This window comes from Diadema antillarum, unplaced genomic scaffold (assembly GCF_040938485.1).
Source record: "Diadema antillarum isolate AM-2024a unplaced genomic scaffold, OU_Dant_1.0 scf00000000, whole genome shotgun sequence".
NCBI classification, from domain to species: Eukaryota; Metazoa; Echinodermata; class Echinoidea; order Diadematoida; family Diadematidae; genus Diadema; species Diadema antillarum.
Window position 1 is genome coordinate 663520 of NW_027270889.1, and position 21745 is coordinate 685264.

The 21745-nt window shown below is 37.5% G+C and overlaps 1 protein-coding gene across 1 annotated transcript; it reads right to left on the bottom strand.

The window, feature by feature from the left end:
* Positions 1-1946: 1946 nt before the first annotated feature.
* LOC139722861 (glutathione hydrolase 1 proenzyme-like) lies at positions 1947-18689 on the bottom strand. Its single transcript, XM_071634467.1, has 11 exons — positions 18587-18689; positions 16000-16066; positions 15034-15257; positions 13861-14053; positions 11255-11418; positions 10598-10753; positions 9868-10004; positions 8608-8840; positions 7386-7617; positions 5660-5763; positions 1947-2100 (listed from the first exon to the last, which is right to left on the bottom strand). The coding sequence occupies exons 1-11, from the start codon at positions 18687-18689 to the stop codon at positions 1947-1949; spliced, it is 1767 nt and encodes a 588-aa protein (XP_071490568.1).
* Between the last annotated feature and the right edge of the window lie 3056 nt (positions 18690-21745).

Here is a 21745-nt window from a genome sequence, read left to right on the forward strand (position 1 = left end):
TCAATTTGGAAGAGGGGAAATAGAAACACACTACAGACACACAACAAATCAAAGGACACATACACACAAACACGCGCGCACACACACACATATACACCAACAAGAGCGATGGATAAAACTGTCCAAGTCCTGATCAATATACATAACCAGGCAAAGATGCTCTTAATGGTATGACCAAAATTAAAATGCTAATTGTATTATTCCGCTCGCAAGACTATCGATCAGTCACGAACTGTTTCCACACGCAAAGAGCGTTTTTCGATTTAATAACATCCCCCACTTTGTCGTACTTTGTTGACGTGGCCTTATTATGCAAGAGGTTAATTGGGTGTGTGTTCTACCATCTGTCGGCTAGATTTCATTTGACATACGATGTGTGTGTATAAATAAATATATATATATATATATTTATTTATTTATTTATAATATATATATATATGAAAAAAGATGGTGCGTGTGTGTGGGTGCGCGCGAATGTATGTGCGTACTAATTCATACAGTAATGGTTTCCATCAAGAATATTTTGATATTTTATGAATGAAATCGTATGGAGACAAGACTTTTATACAAGGCATTATAGCTTTTCTGTCTGTCTCCGAACACTTTCAAATGTAATGTTATACTGATGCTTATTGTGATCATTCTTTTTTCTGTTATTGTATGGTTTTGTCAATTTTGTGTATTTTATTTTTTCTTCTATTTAAATTGAAAGTGGTGAATAAATCGAAACTAAAGCTGAAACGGAAGAAATAGAGATAGATAGATAGATAGGCCTAGATAGATAGATAGATAGATAGATAGATAGATACACACAGATATTCAGAGAATTAACCCAGTCAGACAAAAAAGGAATCTGAAATGTGTATGTGCAGATACGTGTGCTACTTTACAATTTTACTGACACGATGCCGAACGTTTGTGTAATTGTTGTTTTCATGATTTTGATATGCATTTGTTTATTTCAGCGACATTGAAAAGTGGCATATTTTCGTGTAACCGCTTCACTGTTATGAGTTTCCTAATGTTTAAAGAAAGAATACAAAAATGCATTATAAGCCATTCTTTATCTATAAGAAAAGAAATTGCCAATATACGAGATGCAGATCGACATTTGCACCTACAAAAAAAAAGACATAACTGATTTATACACGTGTATCCTTGACGACATAGTGAGAATTGCTTGACATGAATCAAAAATCTATTTTCTTTTTCACCAGTATACTTTATAAGAACTTCAATTTGTATGATTATGGTTTCGAATGCACATGGAATGCAATTGCAAATTTGATGATAACGCTTTAACCCCCCCCCCCCCCAAAAAAAAAGAGAAAACCGTCAACATTTCCACAAACAATGGCAACGAAGAGGACCACTCGGAAGGAAAACACCTCCATCATGCAGCCATAATTCTGATGTCGCCATTTCGTAGGCTGGCCCTTTGACCTTTGCCATTTGCTCTTTGCCCTCATTTCCTTTTTTTTTACTTCAAGTTTGGTGAAAAATCTGACCATCCGTTGTTGAGTTATCAGGAAATTAAGCATATTCTATGTCCTTTATGAACCTATGACCTTTGACATCATGACCCCCAAGTTAAAGTGTTTCTTCCTTCATTACGAACTTGTTCTACAAATTATGTGAAATTGCGATCATCCGTTCTTGAGTTATGGGGAGAGCAAGCGTATTTTTATGAGCCCTACACAAGCTTTGACCTTTGACCTCATGACTCCAAATTTAGTCGTTTCTTTCTTTCCTTCTTATGAACACACCCTGCAAATTTTCTAAAAATTCGTTCAACCGTTTTCTTGTTATCTTGTACACAAACAGACAGACAGACAAGCAGACATACACACAACACCGAAAACATTGCCTCCGCCGACCGTTGGTTTCACGTCCGCGCGATGGTAAATATCAGAGAGATAAAGTTGAATAAACAAGTGTTACTACGACTAAAAGCCGGCTGCTCTCCCTCCTTTCCTGGGATCCGAGTAGGCTGCTATTTCCTGGTCCGTCCGAAGGATGCCCAAGACCGAAGCGACAAGTGGCGAGCGCTCAACGACATGTCCGCGGTTTCTCAGTTTGGCACGAATTGCACGCGATATGCTCTGGTGGTGAAAAAAACAAAAAGTGAAGTGGAAGAAGAAAATGAATGGGCTAATTAAAAGAGGACAGGGTAGGAACAAGTGCATAAATGCAAATTAAATACTGTAAAACAAGAAACATTCCTGGCATGAAATTTTCCTGGTCTGTCGACAATGACAAATAATAACTAGACCCGGAATTTGTCAAGACTGACAAATTAGGTGATCCGATTTTTTTTAAATCAATGATTCGAGTTTTCACCTGAGATTAGGGACATTGGTCGTGTGATGTTTGGATTCTCATTTTGAAAAGGGAGTCAGACCTTCCATCTTGGGTACCGAATTCCGTATACACTATCAAAGATGCAGAATGAAGTATATTTGACCTTTGACCCCACTTTGCACCCCCAAGATGGCATCTGAGCAAAAAGTGGTTATTTTGTGAAATGATTCTTGTAATATGGTCTTTGCGTGTGCAAAATATGGGAAAGATAAGACATGTATTCACCAAGATACAGGATGAAACATTTATGACCTTTGACCTTAATTTACATACCCAAGATGGTGTCTGATCAAGTAGTTGTTAGTTTATGAAATAATTTACGTAACATTAACTAAACATGTGCAAAATATGGGGTTGATAGGGGCTATTTTTCTTGAGTTATTGCAAAGAAAATTGGAAAAAGAAAGAAATATGAAAATACATCGAAGATAACCTTTAATTTCAACCACGTTTTTGGACGTGATTCCGACACCATATGAAAAACAAAGGGAACATGTACAATAGCGCAAAGTTTCAGCTACAACATATTAAAATCTGGGAAAAATTCAGCGAAGGGAAAGTGAGCTAGTGCTCGATAAAGACAATCATGTCAATTTTCACATCTAGAAAAATTCCCTCCCATAGAGATAACACGTCATAACGAAGATAAAGAAAGAAGTACATATGACCTTTGACCCCGATCTGCACAGACAAGATGGCATCTGAGCAAAAAGTGGTTACTTTGTGAAATGATCCTTGTAACACAGTCTATTCGTGTACAAAATATGGGGAAGATAGAACATGTATTCACCAAGATACAGGATGAAACATTTATGACCTTTGACCCTAATTTACATATCCAAGATGGCGTCTGATGAAGTAGTTGTTATTTTATGAAATAATGAACGTGACACGAACTAAACATGTGCAAAATATGGTGGTGATAGAGTATGTTTTTCTTGAGTTATTGCAAAGAAAGTTGGAAAAAGAAAGAAATATGAAAATACATCGAAGATTGGCTTTGATTTCAACCAAGTTTTTGGACGTGATCCCGATACCGTATGAAAAAATAAAGGGCACATTACAATAGTACAAAGACTCAGCTACAACATACTAAAATCTTAGAGAAATTCACCGAAGCATAAGTGAGCTAGTGCTCGAAAAAGATAGTCATGTCAATTTTCATTTCCAGAAAAACTGCACTCCCATTAAGATAACACGTAAACTGGTCAAATTTGACAAGATTACTTTCAATCCAATATTACGAGGTGATGCCGTAATCTAATCAAAATGTTGTTAGTATATGAATAAAAGAGCATTTAGTAAGCTACAACATACTGAAATCTGGATTAAAATGGGCAAAGGATAAGTGAGATACGCTCGAGTGAACTTGAATTTTGATGACGTCATTTTGAAAATTTACTCTTTTTATTTTATTAAGAAATTTGATATCTTTTAATCATTTTTCCAGCATCGCCAACCCATGAAATAATATGTACAACTCATCAGCTTTCAGAATATGTAAAGAAAATGGGGGGTCATTGTCCATCCTGACGAGTAAAATCGGATTTAAAATTGGCAGTTTTTTGGCATTGTTGCACTGTATATCGCCATTGACGCGCGCGCGGAATTTCAACTTTGACGGGCCCGTATGACGTCATATTGAGTCGGATTGACTTGAAACTTGGTAGACATATTCCCTGACATTTCAGGCAGGCGATAAGTGTGAAAAAACGGGAAATTTCTATTGCATATGAGCTGTGCGTGCGTATATGCGCGCGCGCGTACGCGTCCGTAAATTTTTTTCAATTTTTCAAAAAATGCTCTAAATGGTCTGAAACGTGTGCAAAAAAATTTGAGCTCGATTTGAGCATACAAATATTTCAACGCGCGCGTACGCGCATGTTTTAAGGTATACATGAATTTTGAGAATATGAGTAGAATGCGCTTGACTTGAAATATATGTGACGTAAATTTCATTGAAAAATTCCATTCCATTAATGAGATATGATTGAGAATGTGTTTTCATATAATGACGTCATAGTGACGTCACGGTCGACTGATCACTTTGATTTTAGTTCGATTGCCGTCTTTGGGAGACGATACATATATGGTATAAGTTTGAAATTGATAGGAAGAGGACTTTCTGAGCTAATCGATGCACAACTTTTGGGGAGAAATAAGAAGAAAAAGAAGAAGAAGAAGAAAGAATCCGTACAAAAACAGAAGGTGATCCGAGAGGATACTCGGATCACCTAACTACGAGTACAATAGATGGTTTCTTGAGTAGCAATTGCGATCTAATTGCAACTTAACATGAATATCTCCTATGGCGACTTTCAAGTTCTATTAGTGAAGTTCATAACGACAACAACATGCAAACCAACCCTGAAAGTTTATTAAATACAAAAGTGATTAAGATCTTCACATTTAAAGGCGTCATAATCGACTTTGTCATCGAATACTCAGTAGTTACAGCCGTGTCAGCAGTCCCAGGTGCATTTTATTTGTGTGTGTTGTGTGTGTGTATGTGTGTAACATGAACCAACATAAAAAAATAAAGTTTATAGCGGGCCACCTTCCATTTTCATTGCTAGACGACGGTGATTTAAGAAATGTGTCTAATTCTAATTTAAGCTATATATTTTAAGGAAGGAAAATGTGGATTGACCATAGCAAGCTGATTGCTTCATCAAGAATCGCCTGGATAGTCTTGCAATCTTGGTGTTTGTCACTAACGTTCCCCTTTTACGCAACAAAGACTGTATGTTTTTTTTTTCGGTATGCGGTGAAAAGATTGTTGAGATGGGGAATTAATTTATACGGACAAACCAAGATTATAAACCTTTTCTTTGACAGAGACTTCGACAGTGTGTAGAACGCGATTGGGTTTTCTCTACCAATCGGCACTCAAAGGACAAAAAAAAAAAAGGATAGCAAGAATGACATTGGGATCACGAATGGGAAGAGCAACAAAGAAGAAAAATAAAACCAAGAAGAAGAAAGGGTAAAGAAAGAGAAGAAGAACAGCAAAAAAAAAAAAACCAAACAAACAAAAAAACGGTGAGTGCTTGGGAATGATTTTTTTTTTCACACAATGCATAATTGACACTTATTTCATGTTCGTTACTTTACCAACGATTGTAATGTATTAATGTAAGTTTTTATACTTGTTTTCCTTGTATAAATTTCCATGCATCATTTTTGTCACTGAAGAAACAAGATTTATGTTTATATATTATTTCATTGTGAAAAAACCCCGAAATAAATTTGAGCTGAACTGAATTGAACTGAGAATACTGTTGAACTCACCCGAGGCGGATCTTCGTAGTAGGCTTTGTTTGTCAAAAGGTAGTTGTGGATCCTACCCTCAGTAATGGCCTCGTGGAGAGGAACGTTCATCACCAGCGTTCTGAGAATCACCTGTTTTCATATCATATGGGCGTTTGCAAATGAGGATCATGTTTTAGTTACTCAAGATAGTTGGAGACATATTCAGCCAGAGAATCGGAGAGAGATATTGAGACAGAAAAAGAAAGATTGGGAGAGGCCAAAACGAAGAGAAAAGAGTGATGTAAAATGAAATCCCCTCACAATTTCAATTGAATGCGTACAAAAACAAAATATTGAAATTCCATTTTCTGTTGTAGGTAAAATGTAATATCGGTCCTGGTTAATGAACTCACAATAATGATTAGTCAGGCAAATTAAGTATTTTAATGCATGTATAGGGTTTGAGACTTCTGAACACAAAACAAACAAAAAAACGAAGAAGATGTTTTAAGATTTTGTGTACAAACTGTGTGGCTGAAAAGGAGGGGATAACATCAACGCACTTATCTGCATATTCATGTTGACTGTTCAAAAAGTGTTCAGTGAAATTCAGTGAAACTTCACATTTTTACAACTTCTTTCATGTCTATCAAATCAAATTTTCACAAGTTGTGCTCATAAACTGTTATTCATTTTTTATTCAGCTAATATTCAATAGGACTGGAATTTCCTTTTAAGTACACAAAGAGTTCCATTACATTACATTACATCATTGTGCATTGTCTGCCCTTTCATTTAATAATGTTACTATCTTCTTATCATTAAATGAACATCCCTTGTTTGGTTTGAGGAATATTCTTTTTTGCTCGATGTACAGTAAATCTTCAAATGGTTTTATTCCCGCCTAAGCATTGTGTGTGGATATTATCGCGAATTACTTAAATACAGAAGTGATGCAAAACAAAAGGCAGTAGAGATGAAGTAAACGGAACGGTAATTTCTTATTGAACAACTTAAAAAAGAAAGAAACGAATGAAAAGGAGAAAAACATCAAAACATTAAGAATTTTGAGATGATGGTATTATCACCTCGTGCACTTTGCTCCCATTATAATGAATAATATTGTTTTCTTGAAATAAAACAACTTGACATGAAAAAAAAAGTTCGCATTCTTCACACCGTATATCACAGTAGAGTTGCGTAGTATTGCGTACCTACTACGTCAATATTGGCCGCGTACTTCTGTCAAGTCTTTTTGACGGAAGCGAAGAAGTGATTTGGCAAGACCTTGAATCGAGTCTCAAAGGATTTTTCATTGGGGCTGGCGTTAGGCATCGTATAATTGTATAGGCATTGGCGTATAAAGTAGTGTAGAATTGCGTACAATTGCGTAGACATGGCGTACAATAGCGTGGCATCATGGACTTGGGTATCAGTTGCGTTATGTTTGCGCCTTGTAGCCTACGCCGAAAGTTCGCGGGAAAAAAACAAATTAAACAGGTTTACTATCCGCGTACCCCGCGTACCACTACGCTTCTCTCGGCGTACAAGATATGTTGCGCAGGCCGGCGTATGCACAACGCGTAGGGTAGCGCAAACTCGACGTAGTCTGTACACTACCCAACTCTTCGCATGCATGATGGTCTGAAAGCCCTTGTTATTTTTCTTTTTATGATTCCATTCTTTCTCTCCCTCTTTCTCTCTCTCTCTCTTTCTTCGGTTGCTATATATCTAATATTATTATGATTGTACATAATGCACAAAACACGTACCAAAGCATTAGAAGAAGGGATGCGCATTCCGCCTGATGCTCCAATAACCATTTTGACATCGCCATTTTGATCAACGAGGATAATTGGTCCCATGGTCGAAAGAGGGCGTTTTCCCGGAGAGAGTTTGTTGGAAAGGAGCCGCCAAGACTTGTATTTCGTCTCGAAGTTAAAGTTTCGAATGTGGTTGTTGGGCACGATGCCCGTGGACAGTGACATGTCTTTACAGCCGAATCTTGCCATAAGAAAAAACGAATAGACAGACACACAGAAATATATAACATATACAGGATCAATATATATTTTTACCAAAACTTTCCAGCTTCAATAATATTATGATTATATGGATCTCTCTTCTAGCAGGAATTTCATGAGGAAGGAGAAACTTTTCTTTCGATGTCCAAAATTTACACCTTTAAGAATGTACCGCGCTACACTTGTTTAGTCTATATACACAAAGACATCGGAACGTACACATGCCACAAATAAACTACTGTTAATAACACATTTATCATAGGATCCAATTTCATAGGATACATTTTTATCAACGTGCTGGTTTGTTTAATTGTAGTTTAAAAAGGTGCACTGAACAGGCAGCAGATGTTTTCAAATGTGTTAGGAATTTCCCCGGACGGATACAGCAACAATCTACACATTACTTGAAATTCGCTTATTGATGGAGTCCCCTATACTCCTGAGTTCTTTGTATATCGCCAAGCCTCAGAAGAGCATTTAGGTGTTTAAGTTAGAATACATTCGTGGACATGCTGAAGTTTTTTTTTACAGCAACTGATTAACAAATTGCCCTCATCGACGTAAACAAATACGGCAATTTGTCATTTATTTGCCAAAAGAAAAATCGACGTAAGGATTTCGGGAATACACGTATTTGAAGAAATACGCAGTACCAAGTCAGGATTACAACTGACACTGGCTATCGGGGGAAAGCTCAGTGGTCTAGTGGATTTGACTCAGGAGGTCCTTCGTACGAATCCAGTCCGTTTGTGTGTGTATACCGATGATTTTTCCCCCATCATGACTACCACTAACAATGACTACAGCACTGATTGATTCGGTGTTTCTATAAGTTCATGTAGAATATTTTGTAAATCAGTTGCAATCAAATTGTAACTCGAAGGAAAATTTTCATTAATTCCAAATGTTGATGTTTGCGGTACACCGTACGTGATATAAAGGGTTAATTCTCCTGATCACGAATCCTTACTTATAGCCAATCGACGTCGTGACAGACACTGCATCGCCATTCGGCGCTAGGACGCTGACATGACTAGTGTCGCCTGTCCCCTTGTCAATGTCGTAGTTCTCTCCTTCGATGGCGCCGACATCGAAGTCAGACACGTATTTTTCTCCGCGTTCGTTGAGGACATCATTCGGCTGGTTTTCGATCTGCCTCCGGATGAAATCTGAAAATTCCTGAGATCTGAGATTTCTGAGTGCCTGTGGAGAAATCGGACTTAGATGCTGAAGAAGCAAAACAACTCGAGATGCTCTTGTATCGATCGATAACTGATGTCATCTGACAAAACAATACGACTAAATACAGAATAGGCAAATTTCTTTCTCATTTCTTCTAGTTTTTATCTAAAGGTATTGAACAAAGGTCTCCCCCCCCCCCCAGTCTTAAAAGAGGACGAATTGAATACAATAGTTAGTGACGGGAGCTGATAATTTAGTTTGTGATTGCATTAGTGGTTATGCTCCTGGTGAATTACTGCAGACGGAAAGAAAACGAAAAATTATCTTTTTTTTTTTTTTTCAAATCACATTGATGTCCGCAAAAAATCTGGGTTGCTGGTATTTTCTAAACAATCTGTTGTACCTTGCGTGTAGAATGGCATGACGACTTTCCACAATATAGCATCCATGGTATTAGCAATGGAGTTAAAATAATATCGGTCATGGCGCCACTGTTTATAAGAAATTCATTAAAAATTGATAATAATTAGTGTGAATAGGCCTATTCATGTAATGGAAGAGTACATTATACATTTCCAATTTCATTTTTTCAAGATAGCATAACACTCTATTACAGTTCTGAAAAAGAAGTAAATTGGCAAATTGTTAACTTTATGCTTTCATGAGCATCTACATCTGAAATAACAGCACAATATTCAATGACTTCAAAATCAAATTCAAGCACAAACAATGGATCTGTCAAAAATTACACATATTAATAGCACACATGGATGACAACTCTTCTACTTGTTTTGCGATAGGCCTAATCATTCTGTTAATTTCTCCAAACTAGACACAACTTCTCTCAATATTTTGTCTCTGTATGCATGTACGCAACCATCAGGTAGACAGAGATTACGTAACTGATGAAGGGTGGCATTTCTAATGACCTCTCATGTTATCGGGACTGTACAGATGAACATAGATGTAAAGCGCATGGTAATTCATTGTAGTTATGGGATTATAGATCAGAGATGGTTAGTGACGTCACAGTAAGAATGTTACTGACTCGCTCCAGCTCGGGAGACCAAGTGTCGCCGAGAAGAGTCCTCATGCCGAAAGCCGTCTTGCACACCTCGAGAAATCGATGGTAAAAGTCTACCATCTCAAGGTCGCTTAATGTTGGGTTTGTCGGCAAGTCAAAGCCTGCGTTGAAAAGAAACACGATTTAACAGATACACACTTCAACAAACGAACAAAAACAAATTACTCTTACTCTGTTCGTCATTATTTTGCCGTTATATGAAACATATCGTTGTTTTTATTGTCTTGTTGAGTGGAAGAATAGAATCAAACGTTTATTGCCGCGAGGCTGTGAAAACGCAAAATGTGGCTCGTAGATATGCCACTTTGTTATAATCCCACTAACTCTGTGGGAACTTCTATTTTTGACAATTCTAGTGTCATTTTAGTGGACATGAAACTGCACAGTCAGAACAGTCACCTCTAGGTGGTTTAGTGACTTTTGTGATTCACTCTTCTTTCATGGTCTTTTTAGCACTAGTTAGATTTAGAAATGTGATTTTTTTTTCTGTAGAAAGAGACAATAAATATTGATTGAATTGATTGCTTAATTAGCAAGGTGAGAACATTACCATGATAACGATTTCCATTTGAAAGCATATATTTCACATCAAGTGACACTTGTAAGGTAAAAGGAATCTCTTTCAATTTGTAGCTGCTGCTCAACTTGATTCAAAGTCGGGAGCCTGAGGCCGTGAGTTAGGGATTAAAAGTACCGTCCATTGTCCGGAGAATGAATTGTAGAAATGGCCCACTAGATGTCAATGTGGTTGAGTACACGGTAAGGTTCGACGGGGAGAAACCTCGCAGTGTCTCGATCTCCATCCACTCGGCCTGGTAATTTGCCAAATCGTCAAGCGTCATCAGACCACCTAAGCAGTAAAAAGAGGGCTTTCGCGTACTCGTTTCCTCCAGGAAAATATTTCATATAGGAAACTTGGTAGAAATGAAGAACCTAATGTGAAGACAATTTCTAAAATCTGTCTCATTGGTTAGCAACTACATCATATCATCATGTGTATTCCCCTGTGAATCTCAACAAACTGATTCATTTTTGGACAAATATTCTTGACATCAGTTGCGGTTTTATATTCTGTTATCAGCAACAACAAAAAAACCAAGAACAACTTATCAAAAAACAACAAATACTAAGTGCAGTATTAGATTTTTTTTGTATATGTTGATGAAATCTTAATGTTAACTATGATCTCACATGGACTAAGCTGATGCCAATAATGTATGCAGCCTACAAGTTCAAATACTGCTAACGAAGATAGACATTCCTGTCTTTCTGTGTGTGTGTTTTTATTATTATTATTATTATTATTATTAGGAAAGAGGTTGAGGGAAGGACATATTGAGTATTTCATTACCGCCTGCTTTAATGTCTTCGATGAACTTTCTGGCCGTGTCCAGCCGGTAAAACTCGTTAGGGCCATTTTCGGCTATCGCCTGCAGAGTATCGGCCAGTGCGGGTAGAGTGATGATGTCTCCACGGGTAGCTACACGTCCTTCCTCTGCGTTATAATACATCTCTCTGTTAGGGTATGGAGTAGAAGCAAGATGGATAAAAAAAGTCAATGTTTCCAACCTTGATGATCTCGACCTAGTATGCAAAAAAAAAGAAGAAGAAGAAAGTCCTACGAGAGAATAACTTTGAATGTAACGAACTAATAGCATGAATAGTATTGATATTTGGTCACAGTTTGTTATGCCAAAGGTTCGTTATTCCGAATTTATTCCGACGTTTAATAATCCGAAGTTATTCCAAAATGTTGTTATTCTTGAGGTTCGTTAATCCGAAAATGAATGAAAAAAATTGTTATTATCAAGGCTCGTTAACTCGAAAACAATGTAAATTTCGTAATTCGTGAGTTACTTTGGTTAGTACGCAATTTTTTCAGATTATCGAACATTCGGAATAACAACCCAAAATCAACGATTTTGTTTTGTTTTGTTTTGTTTGTGTCTTGCTTTGTTTTGTTTTTTTTTTCATTTTCGGATTAACGAACATTGAGGTATACGGAATTTGTGTGTTTCCGAATGAGGAACCTTCGGAAAAACGAAACTTAATTCATTTTCGGAATACGAATCTTCGGAATAACAAACCTTAATTCGTTTTCGGATTAATAACGAACCTCCGGAATAACAAACATCCCCCATTTCTTGAAAGCCACAAAGTCTGTTTTAATTTGATTAAAAAGTTTTTTTTTCGAGATACGCTTTTAGATGTACTTATAAAACTTGACAATCAAACGAAGCTAGCAAACACTATAATAGAACTGATTTTTTTCTTTCTCTCTCTCCCTCTAGCTCTCTCTCTCTCTCTCTCTCCCTCTAGCTCTCTCTCTCTCTCTCTCTCTCTCCCTTTCTCTCCTGCTCAAAGAGTTACAAAGTTTTTGATAGAAGGTCTTTGATACAGAGGATGAAAAAAAAATGAACATCCCGATAATCGAGCTAAGATTCTAAATTTTATGTAGAGTATTCGAAGTTGATCATGATCAATAAGTCTAAGCGTACATGTATCATTCAGTCATTCCATTCACGACCAATGCTTTCGCTTTATCTCAGCAACAAGGAAAAGTAGAAATTACGCGGTGCGTAATATATGTCCCCGCCGGAAGTAGCATTTTGTAGCAAAATGTACAATACTGGTCAAAAATCAAGGTCAAAGGTCAAAGAAGTCAAAGGTCAAAATTCTGTGTAGAAGTTTTGAAGCCCTCACCTAGTGCCATCACATAAAGCAAACGGAATCGAAATCGGGTTAGAAATGGCAAAGGAGTAGCATTTTGTAGCCAATATACAATAAAATGTAGGTAAAAAATCAAGGTCAAAGGTCAAAGCAGTCAAAGGTCAAAGAGGTCAAAGGTCAAAATTCTGTGTAGAAGTTTTGAAACCCTCACCTAGTGCCATCACATAAAGCAAACGGAATCAAAATCGGGTTAGAAATGGCGGAGTAGCATTTTGTACCCAATGTACAATATGGGTCAAAATCAAGGTCAAAGGTCAAAGAAGTCAAAGGTCAAAATTCTGTGTAGAAGTTTTGAAGCCCTCACCTAGTGCCATCACATAAAGCGAATAGAATCGAAATCGGGTTAGAAATGGCGAAGGAGTAGCATTTTGTAGCAAAATGTACAGTATAGATAAAAAATCAAGGTCAAAGGTCAAAGAAGTCAAAGGTCAAAATTCTGTGTAGAAGTTTTGAAGCCCTCACCTAGTGCCATCACATAAAGCAAACGGAATCGAAATCGGGTTAGAAATGGCGAAGGAGTAGCATTTTGTAGCAAAATGTACAATATAGGTCAAAGGTCAAGGTCAAAGGTCACAACTGAAATTCTGTTTAGAAGTTTCAAAGCTCCCATGTAGTGCTATCATAAAAAACAAACAGAATCAAAATTGGCTCATAAATGACAGAGAAGTAGCAAATTGAAGATTTTGATCACACACGGACGCACACACGGACAGACAGACACACGGACACACGGACACACGGACACACACACGTACTCGTTCGGCGGGGACAAAAACCATGGTATCAGAGACTCCAAATAACTACGCGAAAAGATGAGCAAATGCATTTTTTTTTGGCTCTTTAGTGTTTCATTCATTCATCATTAAAGAAAAAGAATTTAATGTAGGATTCTTTAATCAATAATGCAAACCATTTAAAACACGCCCGTGACGTCATTTCAAAATAGGCCGTATTATACAGATTTGATCTTCACTCAAACACACATTCCAAAATTTCACTTAATTCCTATTGGCGACGTAAAAGTCTCCCACCTCACGCTATCAGAAGTTCATTCATTCATTGCTAAGAATAGTAATTAAATGTAAGACCCTTTAATCCGTAATGCAAACCATTTAACACATGTCGTGACGTCATTTCAAAATAGGCTTTATGTAGATGTGATCTTCACTCAAACATACATTCCCAAATTTAACATGATCCTATTCGACGACGTAAAACGTCTCCCACCTCACTGTGGGATATAAATCCCAGCTATTTCGCAATGAGAACAAGGAGCTGCTCAGATGTGCCTCGACCCGGAAGCCATTCCTGGCGAGGTCGATGACCGGCCGGAAGAGATCGGACCAGGGCAGTCTCCCGTAGCGCTGGTGTGCTTCCCACATACCTCGCACCTCTCCGGGGATAGCCACCGACTTCATTCCTTTGAAATGAAAAGAGAAGTCATGAAATACAGTATATTTTGCTGTATCGAGATGAAACATGACGAAATATCTGATAATTACATGTATAACAAACTATTTTCTTTCGCTTCAGTCGAACGCATGTAGAATTCTTGTTTCCTGATGCAGCAACATCTTTTATCTCATTTATAACGAATAACATTTAGCAGTCATCACATGGAGCTCTCTATACCGAACTTCAACTTTCAACTCACAATCTTTTTAAGACCAAGACCATTGTTGTCCACAGCACTGATTCAAAGCAGTGAAGAAAGCCATGCATTAGCTTGCTTAAGCAACTTCTCTAAGTCAATTGTTTTGTTGTTGTTGTTGTTGTTGTTGTTGTTGTTGGTGGTGGTGGTAGTGGTGGTGGTGGTGGTGTTGTTGTTCTGTACACATTATATTTTGGTTACCAATATTACAATCTTACAAAGTCACCTTAAAGGGATCGCATTGTTTTGGTTGAAATTTGGCCTCAGGTTTCCAACTTTTTTGAGAGATAATGAGAAACATTTCATGAAATATGAAAGGATATACAATTCAAAGAGGAATTCAAAAATTAATTGATAAAAATTGGTTTTCAAATGCCTGAGATATCCCGAAACAAAGGGGTCCTAGTAAATAGGTCGCACCCACCTTTTATGCGGACCTTTTTGATTTACGTTGTTTTTGGATATCTCAGCCATTTCTAAATCGATTGTCATCTATGAGCATCCTCTTCGAATTGTATGCTCTTTGATATTTCATGAGTCGTTTCTAATCATCTCTCGAAAAAGTTAAACTCTGAATCCCCATCTCACGTTGTCTCAACCAAAGGTAAATCATCCTTTAAAACACAGAACACTAGGCTGTACATTAAAGGAGAGGAAATAATCAATGCATTTTACATACAGTTATCACGTGTTCTTCCCTCTCTCCATCCTGTTCAGACATTCATTCTTTTGTTCTTCATCAAACTCACCATACTTCGCCCCGTCTTTTCCCTGGCCGTCGAACATCTCGGGGTACGTTGTGTTGTAAGCCGTCTCGAGCGCGTTCAGTGCCTCCACCTTCTCGTTGCTGCGGTTGTAGACGACCATGAAGAACCCGCCGCCGATGCCCGAACTCCCCCCGACCATCACCCCAACGCAGAGCAGGGATGTGATTGCACTGTCAACGGCAGAACCATTTTTGCGGAGAATTTCACTGGCGGAGGGAAAAAGGTTAATAAACAAACTTAGTTCGAACAAACAGACGAAATCTTAACTTGATGATGTATATTGATTGCACGATTCGTGACTGATCTTGCTGGCTGACTCACATTGACTGTTTATCGTAACAGTGCACTGACAATTTGCTATATGTAATTAGACTTTCGTGTGTCTCAAGACACGGAGGACAGGAGATGCAAAGAAATTATTGTACCCACGCCCCTCTAATTTTGCATTTCAAGAATGTAGGCTATGAAAAACAAAAACAAAAACATGCGCTATATGCCGTCTCATTTGATAATAAGGCGAACATTATCAGAGCCCAGACGTAGAATTTCACAATTTTTTTTCCAATGAAAAGCACACAATCCCTCGACATGTTGCTGACATACATTGAGGGTAATTGTATTCCTTCTGCTTGCAGAGAGAGGTTAGTAAAATTCTCTTTAAGTATGCTAGAAAAGTGAATGTATATTCACATTTTCGTTAAATCGTTTTCCTTCACTGGCGTCACGGACTGTTGTAGTCTACTCATTCAGCGATGGCGGCACCGAAACTTTAAAAAATTCTGACCTTTTGAACGGATTGTCCAGTTCTAAAAATTTCACTGATGTGTTCTACTTATAGAGCAGCATTCGCTCAATCTCAGTGTATACTTTAGTTGTATTATCTTTCAAGCTTTTGCCATACTACGAGGGCTGTTCGCTTCCCATTGATATTGAACGCCCTCTTCTCACCTTCCGATCTCTGAGCAGACGCCGGAGTCCGTTACCACAGCTGCATCTTGGTAGGTTCCACCCAAACCTGGAAAAGGTTATTAAGTTGGAAACTTTGAAAGGTTACTTAGGTTACTTACTTACTCACTTAGAACACCAGAGATCTATTGTTAAAGACAATAGCCATGAAACTTTTTTTTTCTAATACATATCATAGAGCCGAATCAATCAAACAAAAAAAACAAACAAATATATAAATAAACAAACAAATAAACAAACACACATATCACACACACACACACACACACACACACACACACACACACAGCAGGTAGAAGCATTACCAGGCTCCTAATTGTTTTCCCCATATTAGTATCTAAAACACTTTCACCATGGGAATAAAATGAACGAACCTTTGTTTTTAAGTTGATAACATAGGTAGAAAGAGAACTACTCTTCCGGGATGGTATAAGAGTGATAAAATAGAAAAGAAGCAACAAAGGTAGTTATCTCCTATCGCATTATATACTAAGCAAAACTGGCACTTCTGGGTAACACCCTCTTCAACGTCACATTTGCTAACGCTTAAATAGCGATGAAAAACGTTTCTCTTGACCTGGTGAAAAGGAATTTAATCGGATCCTTGACGGATCTTGAGATGCCCTCATCTCCTAGAGTACTTCACAAATTTTACAAGCTACGCTTTTCTTGTGAATTCCTTTTTTCCATGTAGAGTTACAAAATACGATTGCATTACTTCCTTGTTCATGTATCCAAATACCAAAGTTGATATCATTATAATATTGTATTCATGATTTGTTGAAAGTTATGTGATTCAAAGTTCCTTAAAATATTATATTGCGTTAAACAAATACATACTGCTACTGAACGTTTTCGACGTGCACTCTTCGGAGTAGAAATCGCACGTATGAAACAGGAAGCGAGAACAAAACGAGCAACCATTCAAGCGAAACAGTGCGTACGCTGATTGGCTAACGTAAACATGAGTAAGAATCTGAATCAAAAGAGCGCCAATGTGCGTACAAACTCCTTTTGCCTGCATAGAATAGGACTGGTCAGCTGAATGACATATTATATATTATATGAATGAAATATTATATTAAATGGGTTAGTCAAATACCGGTTAGTGATTGGCTAAACACAGTCACGTAATGGAGGCACATTGGTTATGTTCGCCCATGGGCAGAACATTTTGTAATGTTCTCCCAAGGGAAAACATTTTCACGTAACAATGACAAACGATACCAAACGATTGAACGATCATATTTTTCACGCAATCGATAGGATACATTTGCCTATTCCATACAATGTTAAAAAGCAGATTTGACTAACCCATATAATGTAACAGATGATGACGAACATGTACCAAATGTTCCACCCTCGGGGTTTGAAATGCTATTTCGGGAGGCTATAAGTCCCTCGACTTCGTCTCGGGACCTATAACCTCCCTCAATAGCATGTCAAACCCTTCGGGTGGAACATTCGGTAATAGTATTTGATAATAGTATTTGATAATAGTATGAAGCAAGTTCTAAGTTTAAACACATTCACATTTAAACTGAAGAAGTTGTTCATAAATTCTTATATAGTTGAATGAGTTATATTTCAATTAGCCTTAATTCTGAGCTCTCTTTTATATTCGTTAAATTCACTCTTTTCTTTTATCTATTCCTTTCCTACATTATGTACATATACCTCGGTGATCCACCGCATCATGTGCCTCGCGTGTGCTGGTATAGACCCTTCATCTCTTCTCCTTTCTCGCCTTTCCCTGTCCTCTTGTCTCTTTCTGTTTCTTCTTTCAAAATAATTTCCTCTTTTCCTCTTTTTCCTTTACTGTGTTTTGTTTTTTTCTCTCTTATCTTTCTCTTTACAAGAGAGGTTGCTTGTGTTTGCTTGTCCGTCTGTTTGTTTGTTTGTTTGTTTATATGTATAGGTCTGTTGTGTTGTACACCGATATATTATGTCTAGCTAATTGCTTTTTGATGTTATTTAGTCTTTTTGTCCACGAGGAGACTGCAAAATACAAGCTTAGCTTTTTAGCATGTCTCCTCCATTTCCTGCAACTTTAGTTTCAATTCAATTTTCATTGTTTACTTTGCTTTTGTGATGCGTAGTATTGTCAACTTCACGTATTTTTCTTTGTTACTACATTGCATTGATGTTGTGTTATTTTGTGTATGAAAATGTTGTTGGAAATGAAATAAATGAAATGAAAATGAAATGTTCCTTCTCCCGCCAGTCATCATCTATATAATGTACTCATGTAAGCGTTAGCGGCCTATGTATATTGCTTTGTATTACTTTATATGGAAATAAAATCATTTGAATTAAATTGAACTGAATTGATCAGAATAACGTGGTTGTCAAGGACTAAAACCAATGCGTTTCATCATTTTGTGTGTAAGTTTTACTATAACATACGGTTACTCTTACTTGCAGCATTTCGTTTGGGCTGCCCTTCCATAATGATTCCTTCTAAACGTATAATACTTCTAGCATCGTCTAGTTGATCATATAACTCTAAGCAATAGATGTAGGATGTGAGATCAGCCTTCCTGTCTTTGTGAAGAAAAATTTATCTTACCAGGGTCCTCTGCCACGTTGGAAGATGAGGAGCCCACTGACGCAGTTCCTATGGCAACCATGAGAATCCAACGGCAGAACAGGGTGCAGAATGTCATTCCCATTGTTCAGAATTCTTACGGCGTCACACCCACGTGCTTAATAGCAACCAGTGAAAGTCTAGTGTTTTGTTTTTGTTTCTTAGACGATTATGAAAACGAAGAGGTGGAACACCTTGCCGATCCCGTGATAAATATCATCAGGAACACTCGTGGGGAAAACTGATCAGGAAGAAACAGCGACCGTTTTCAGGATTATGGCAGGATGAACTGTGATGGTATTAACTGGCCGTGGCAAAGTGCCATCATTGATATGCAAATCAAAACCCCATGATTTATCTTTTTTTCTGGTTTGTCCTTGAGATATTGTCACACCCCCCCCCCCCCCCCTCCAACCTGTTTCTCTGACGCCAAACTTCGCGCATAACGAACTTTCAGTTTCTGTTCTACGAAAGCTCCCAAGGCAGAATACATTTACCTTATTTAGCTTTTGGAAGGTCATTGTATTCAGCAAATAAACGCTCACTTTTTGGCGTACAACTCTGTGTTATGGTGTTTATTCCTGTTTTGCTGTTGTTTTGTTGTTGTTGCTGTTGCTGTTGTTGTTTTTGTTGTTTATAGTTTTTAACTCCACATGAAAAATATGTTTGTCTGGCCTTATCGTTCGTTCGTGCGCACCTGTCCTGGTTTTATATCATCGCTTTAAGAAATTACAGAGACCGGAAGCAGTCCCGGAAAAGTTGGCCCTTTTGAAGTGGATCAATATCTAATCATTTTCACTGTTACTGCTGTTTTTGCAATCAATCGCGGCTTCTTTTTTCACTGCACTGCCTATAGAAAGTGGGCATGCGTCGGCTAACAATGACTAGCATTAATGTGCAAGTAGAAGTAGATGTACCTAGAGCAACAATGGCAGTAGTTGCAGCAGTTGAGCAGCAGTATATACTGGAAGTATCATTCTCCTTCTTCTCTTTCTTCTTCTTCTTCTTCTTTTTCTTTTTGTTCTTCTTCTTCTTCATTTTATTATTATTATCATTATCATCATCATCATCATTATTATTTAATAGTTATTATCATTATCATCATCATCATCATCATTACTATTTAATTATTATTATCATTATCATCATCATCATCATCATCATCATCATCATCATCATCATTATCATTAGTAGTAGTGGTGGTAGTAGTAGCAGTAGAAAGATATGTAACATTTTTGTCCTGAAAAGGAGTTTTTCAAAGCTGGGTCTGGTTTGTTCAACCTACCTCTACTTGCATTTAGAGAAAGCTTACCCTGGGGAAGATAACAAATTAGGTGAATAGATAAAAAGATAAAGGAAACTTGCTTGGATCGTAATCTGGGTTAAATGAGAACGTTTACAGAGAAAAAAAAAACCCAGAACAAATAAACAGGCAAACCAGTAAACAGACAAGCGATTATACAAACCAAACCAATAAAAGACCCACAACAACATAAACGCTGGTCCTTGTTTCTAATTAGTGTAAAGTTTAACAGAATAGAGAAACGATGAGTTCAGCAAATTATAGAGACCTGGCCTGGGTACATTTGCACTCTTACAGTTATTGTTTTATTGCTGATTATTTTTTCGGGGCACGGAGAGGGCGGGAGCCATGCCTAGTTGGGGGTCCGGGCTCTAGAGATGATGACTGTAGATTTCCTTCTCACATTCACATCACGTGACATGTGGTAATTGACAATCGCTTTGACAATTTTCTCAAGCAATTTTTTTCTTTCAAGCCATTTTCCTTGAATGGATCCTTTAACACAATGAACATCAGAGTGACAACACGTACTACTCATAAAGCATTATCTGTATCATTTCTTTTTTATTTTCACAAACAATCACGAAGAAAAAAAGTATGTGCATTGAACAAAACACGGCAAGTCTCGTATGTTGTAAATGTATCAAAATACATGTATGCTTACAAGTAATGTTACAAAATAAATAATAAGCGCTCATTCCCTTACACACTACTTGCGTTGATAGTGGGTAACATAATTATCTGCATTCTGGAAAAACACATTTCTACCAGTGTACCAAAGCATGCAAAATGTGATGTCATAGCAATTCATCGCCGTGGAAACTGGTTCAAAACAACATCGCCTGGCCCTAATATTAATGTGAACACTGTGTTGCTAACCACGCTCGAACCTGGTTACAACACAAGTTATAACAAAAGACTGTGACATCATCAATTCGTAACTTTATACATGACGGTAAACCCGATTCAAATGCTGCTCAAAGGCTATACAGTGGTGACTCACAAATTTAATGGCTGCCTTCTGTACAGGCAAGCTCCAAACACGCCAAACGACTTGTAACGTCGAAAATGATCTTGAAGTATTTTGAGGATCTGACACCAGACTACACAAACCACCCGGAAGTGAAAAGCCCTGGCGATCATACGCTTTTAAAAAAGTGTCTTTCAGAATCCCAACGTATCATATAGACCAATCCGGTTTTAAAACACTGTAACTTATGTCAGCCATCACCGGCGTGCTTCCAACATAAGAAGAAAAGATGATTCAATAGGTTATGCAATGAGTGAGGTACATTGCTTTGTCAGTGCATAAATTAACTATTGTTACGCATACTAAAGCCCCCAGTTATGACTGATATAGAAGTAAGGATAGAAATCAGCACTCAAACCGAATCGGTCCATACTGGGTCTGCGTCTATTTTGCCACGGCCTGTGATAAGTTAGCTTACACATAGCTTACATGATAAAAGTTAGGTAATATCTAAAGTTTTATTGCTTATTTTCATCTGTACCAAATAAATGATAACTGTGTCTTTCCATAACCATAGTGTCTTCAAACTGGTATATACAAACAAATCAATCTTCAAGACATTGGGGTCCTAGAAAAAAATTACTATGACATTGTGAGCAAGCAAAACTGAGTTTACAGAAATATTACCACTATTTACAACATTCCCATCACACCTACTGCTTAGGTATATGATACGATATAAGGCACATTGTTTGCCAAGAACAATTCTTTGTCCGCATCGATGACATCAAAAAATCATTAAGTATCAACATTAAAGATTTGCACTTTTCTCTAGACCAGCATGTACGAAATAATACATTGAATTGCG

Bases quoted from the DNA above. Each gene is read 5' to 3' on its own strand.
- LOC139722861 (XM_071634467.1), bottom strand. From the start codon at position 18,689: ATGGGAATGACATTCTGCACCCTGTTCTGCCGTTGGATTCTCATGGTT. The intron at 16,067-18,586 runs GTAAGATAAATT...AACCTTTTCCAG, and splicing joins CAACGTGGCAGAGGACCCTG to GTTTGGGTGGAACCTACCAA. The intron at 15,258-15,999 runs GTGAGAAGAGGG...TCCCTCCGCCAG, and splicing joins GTCTGCTCAGAGATCGGAAG to TGAAATTCTCCGCAAAAATG.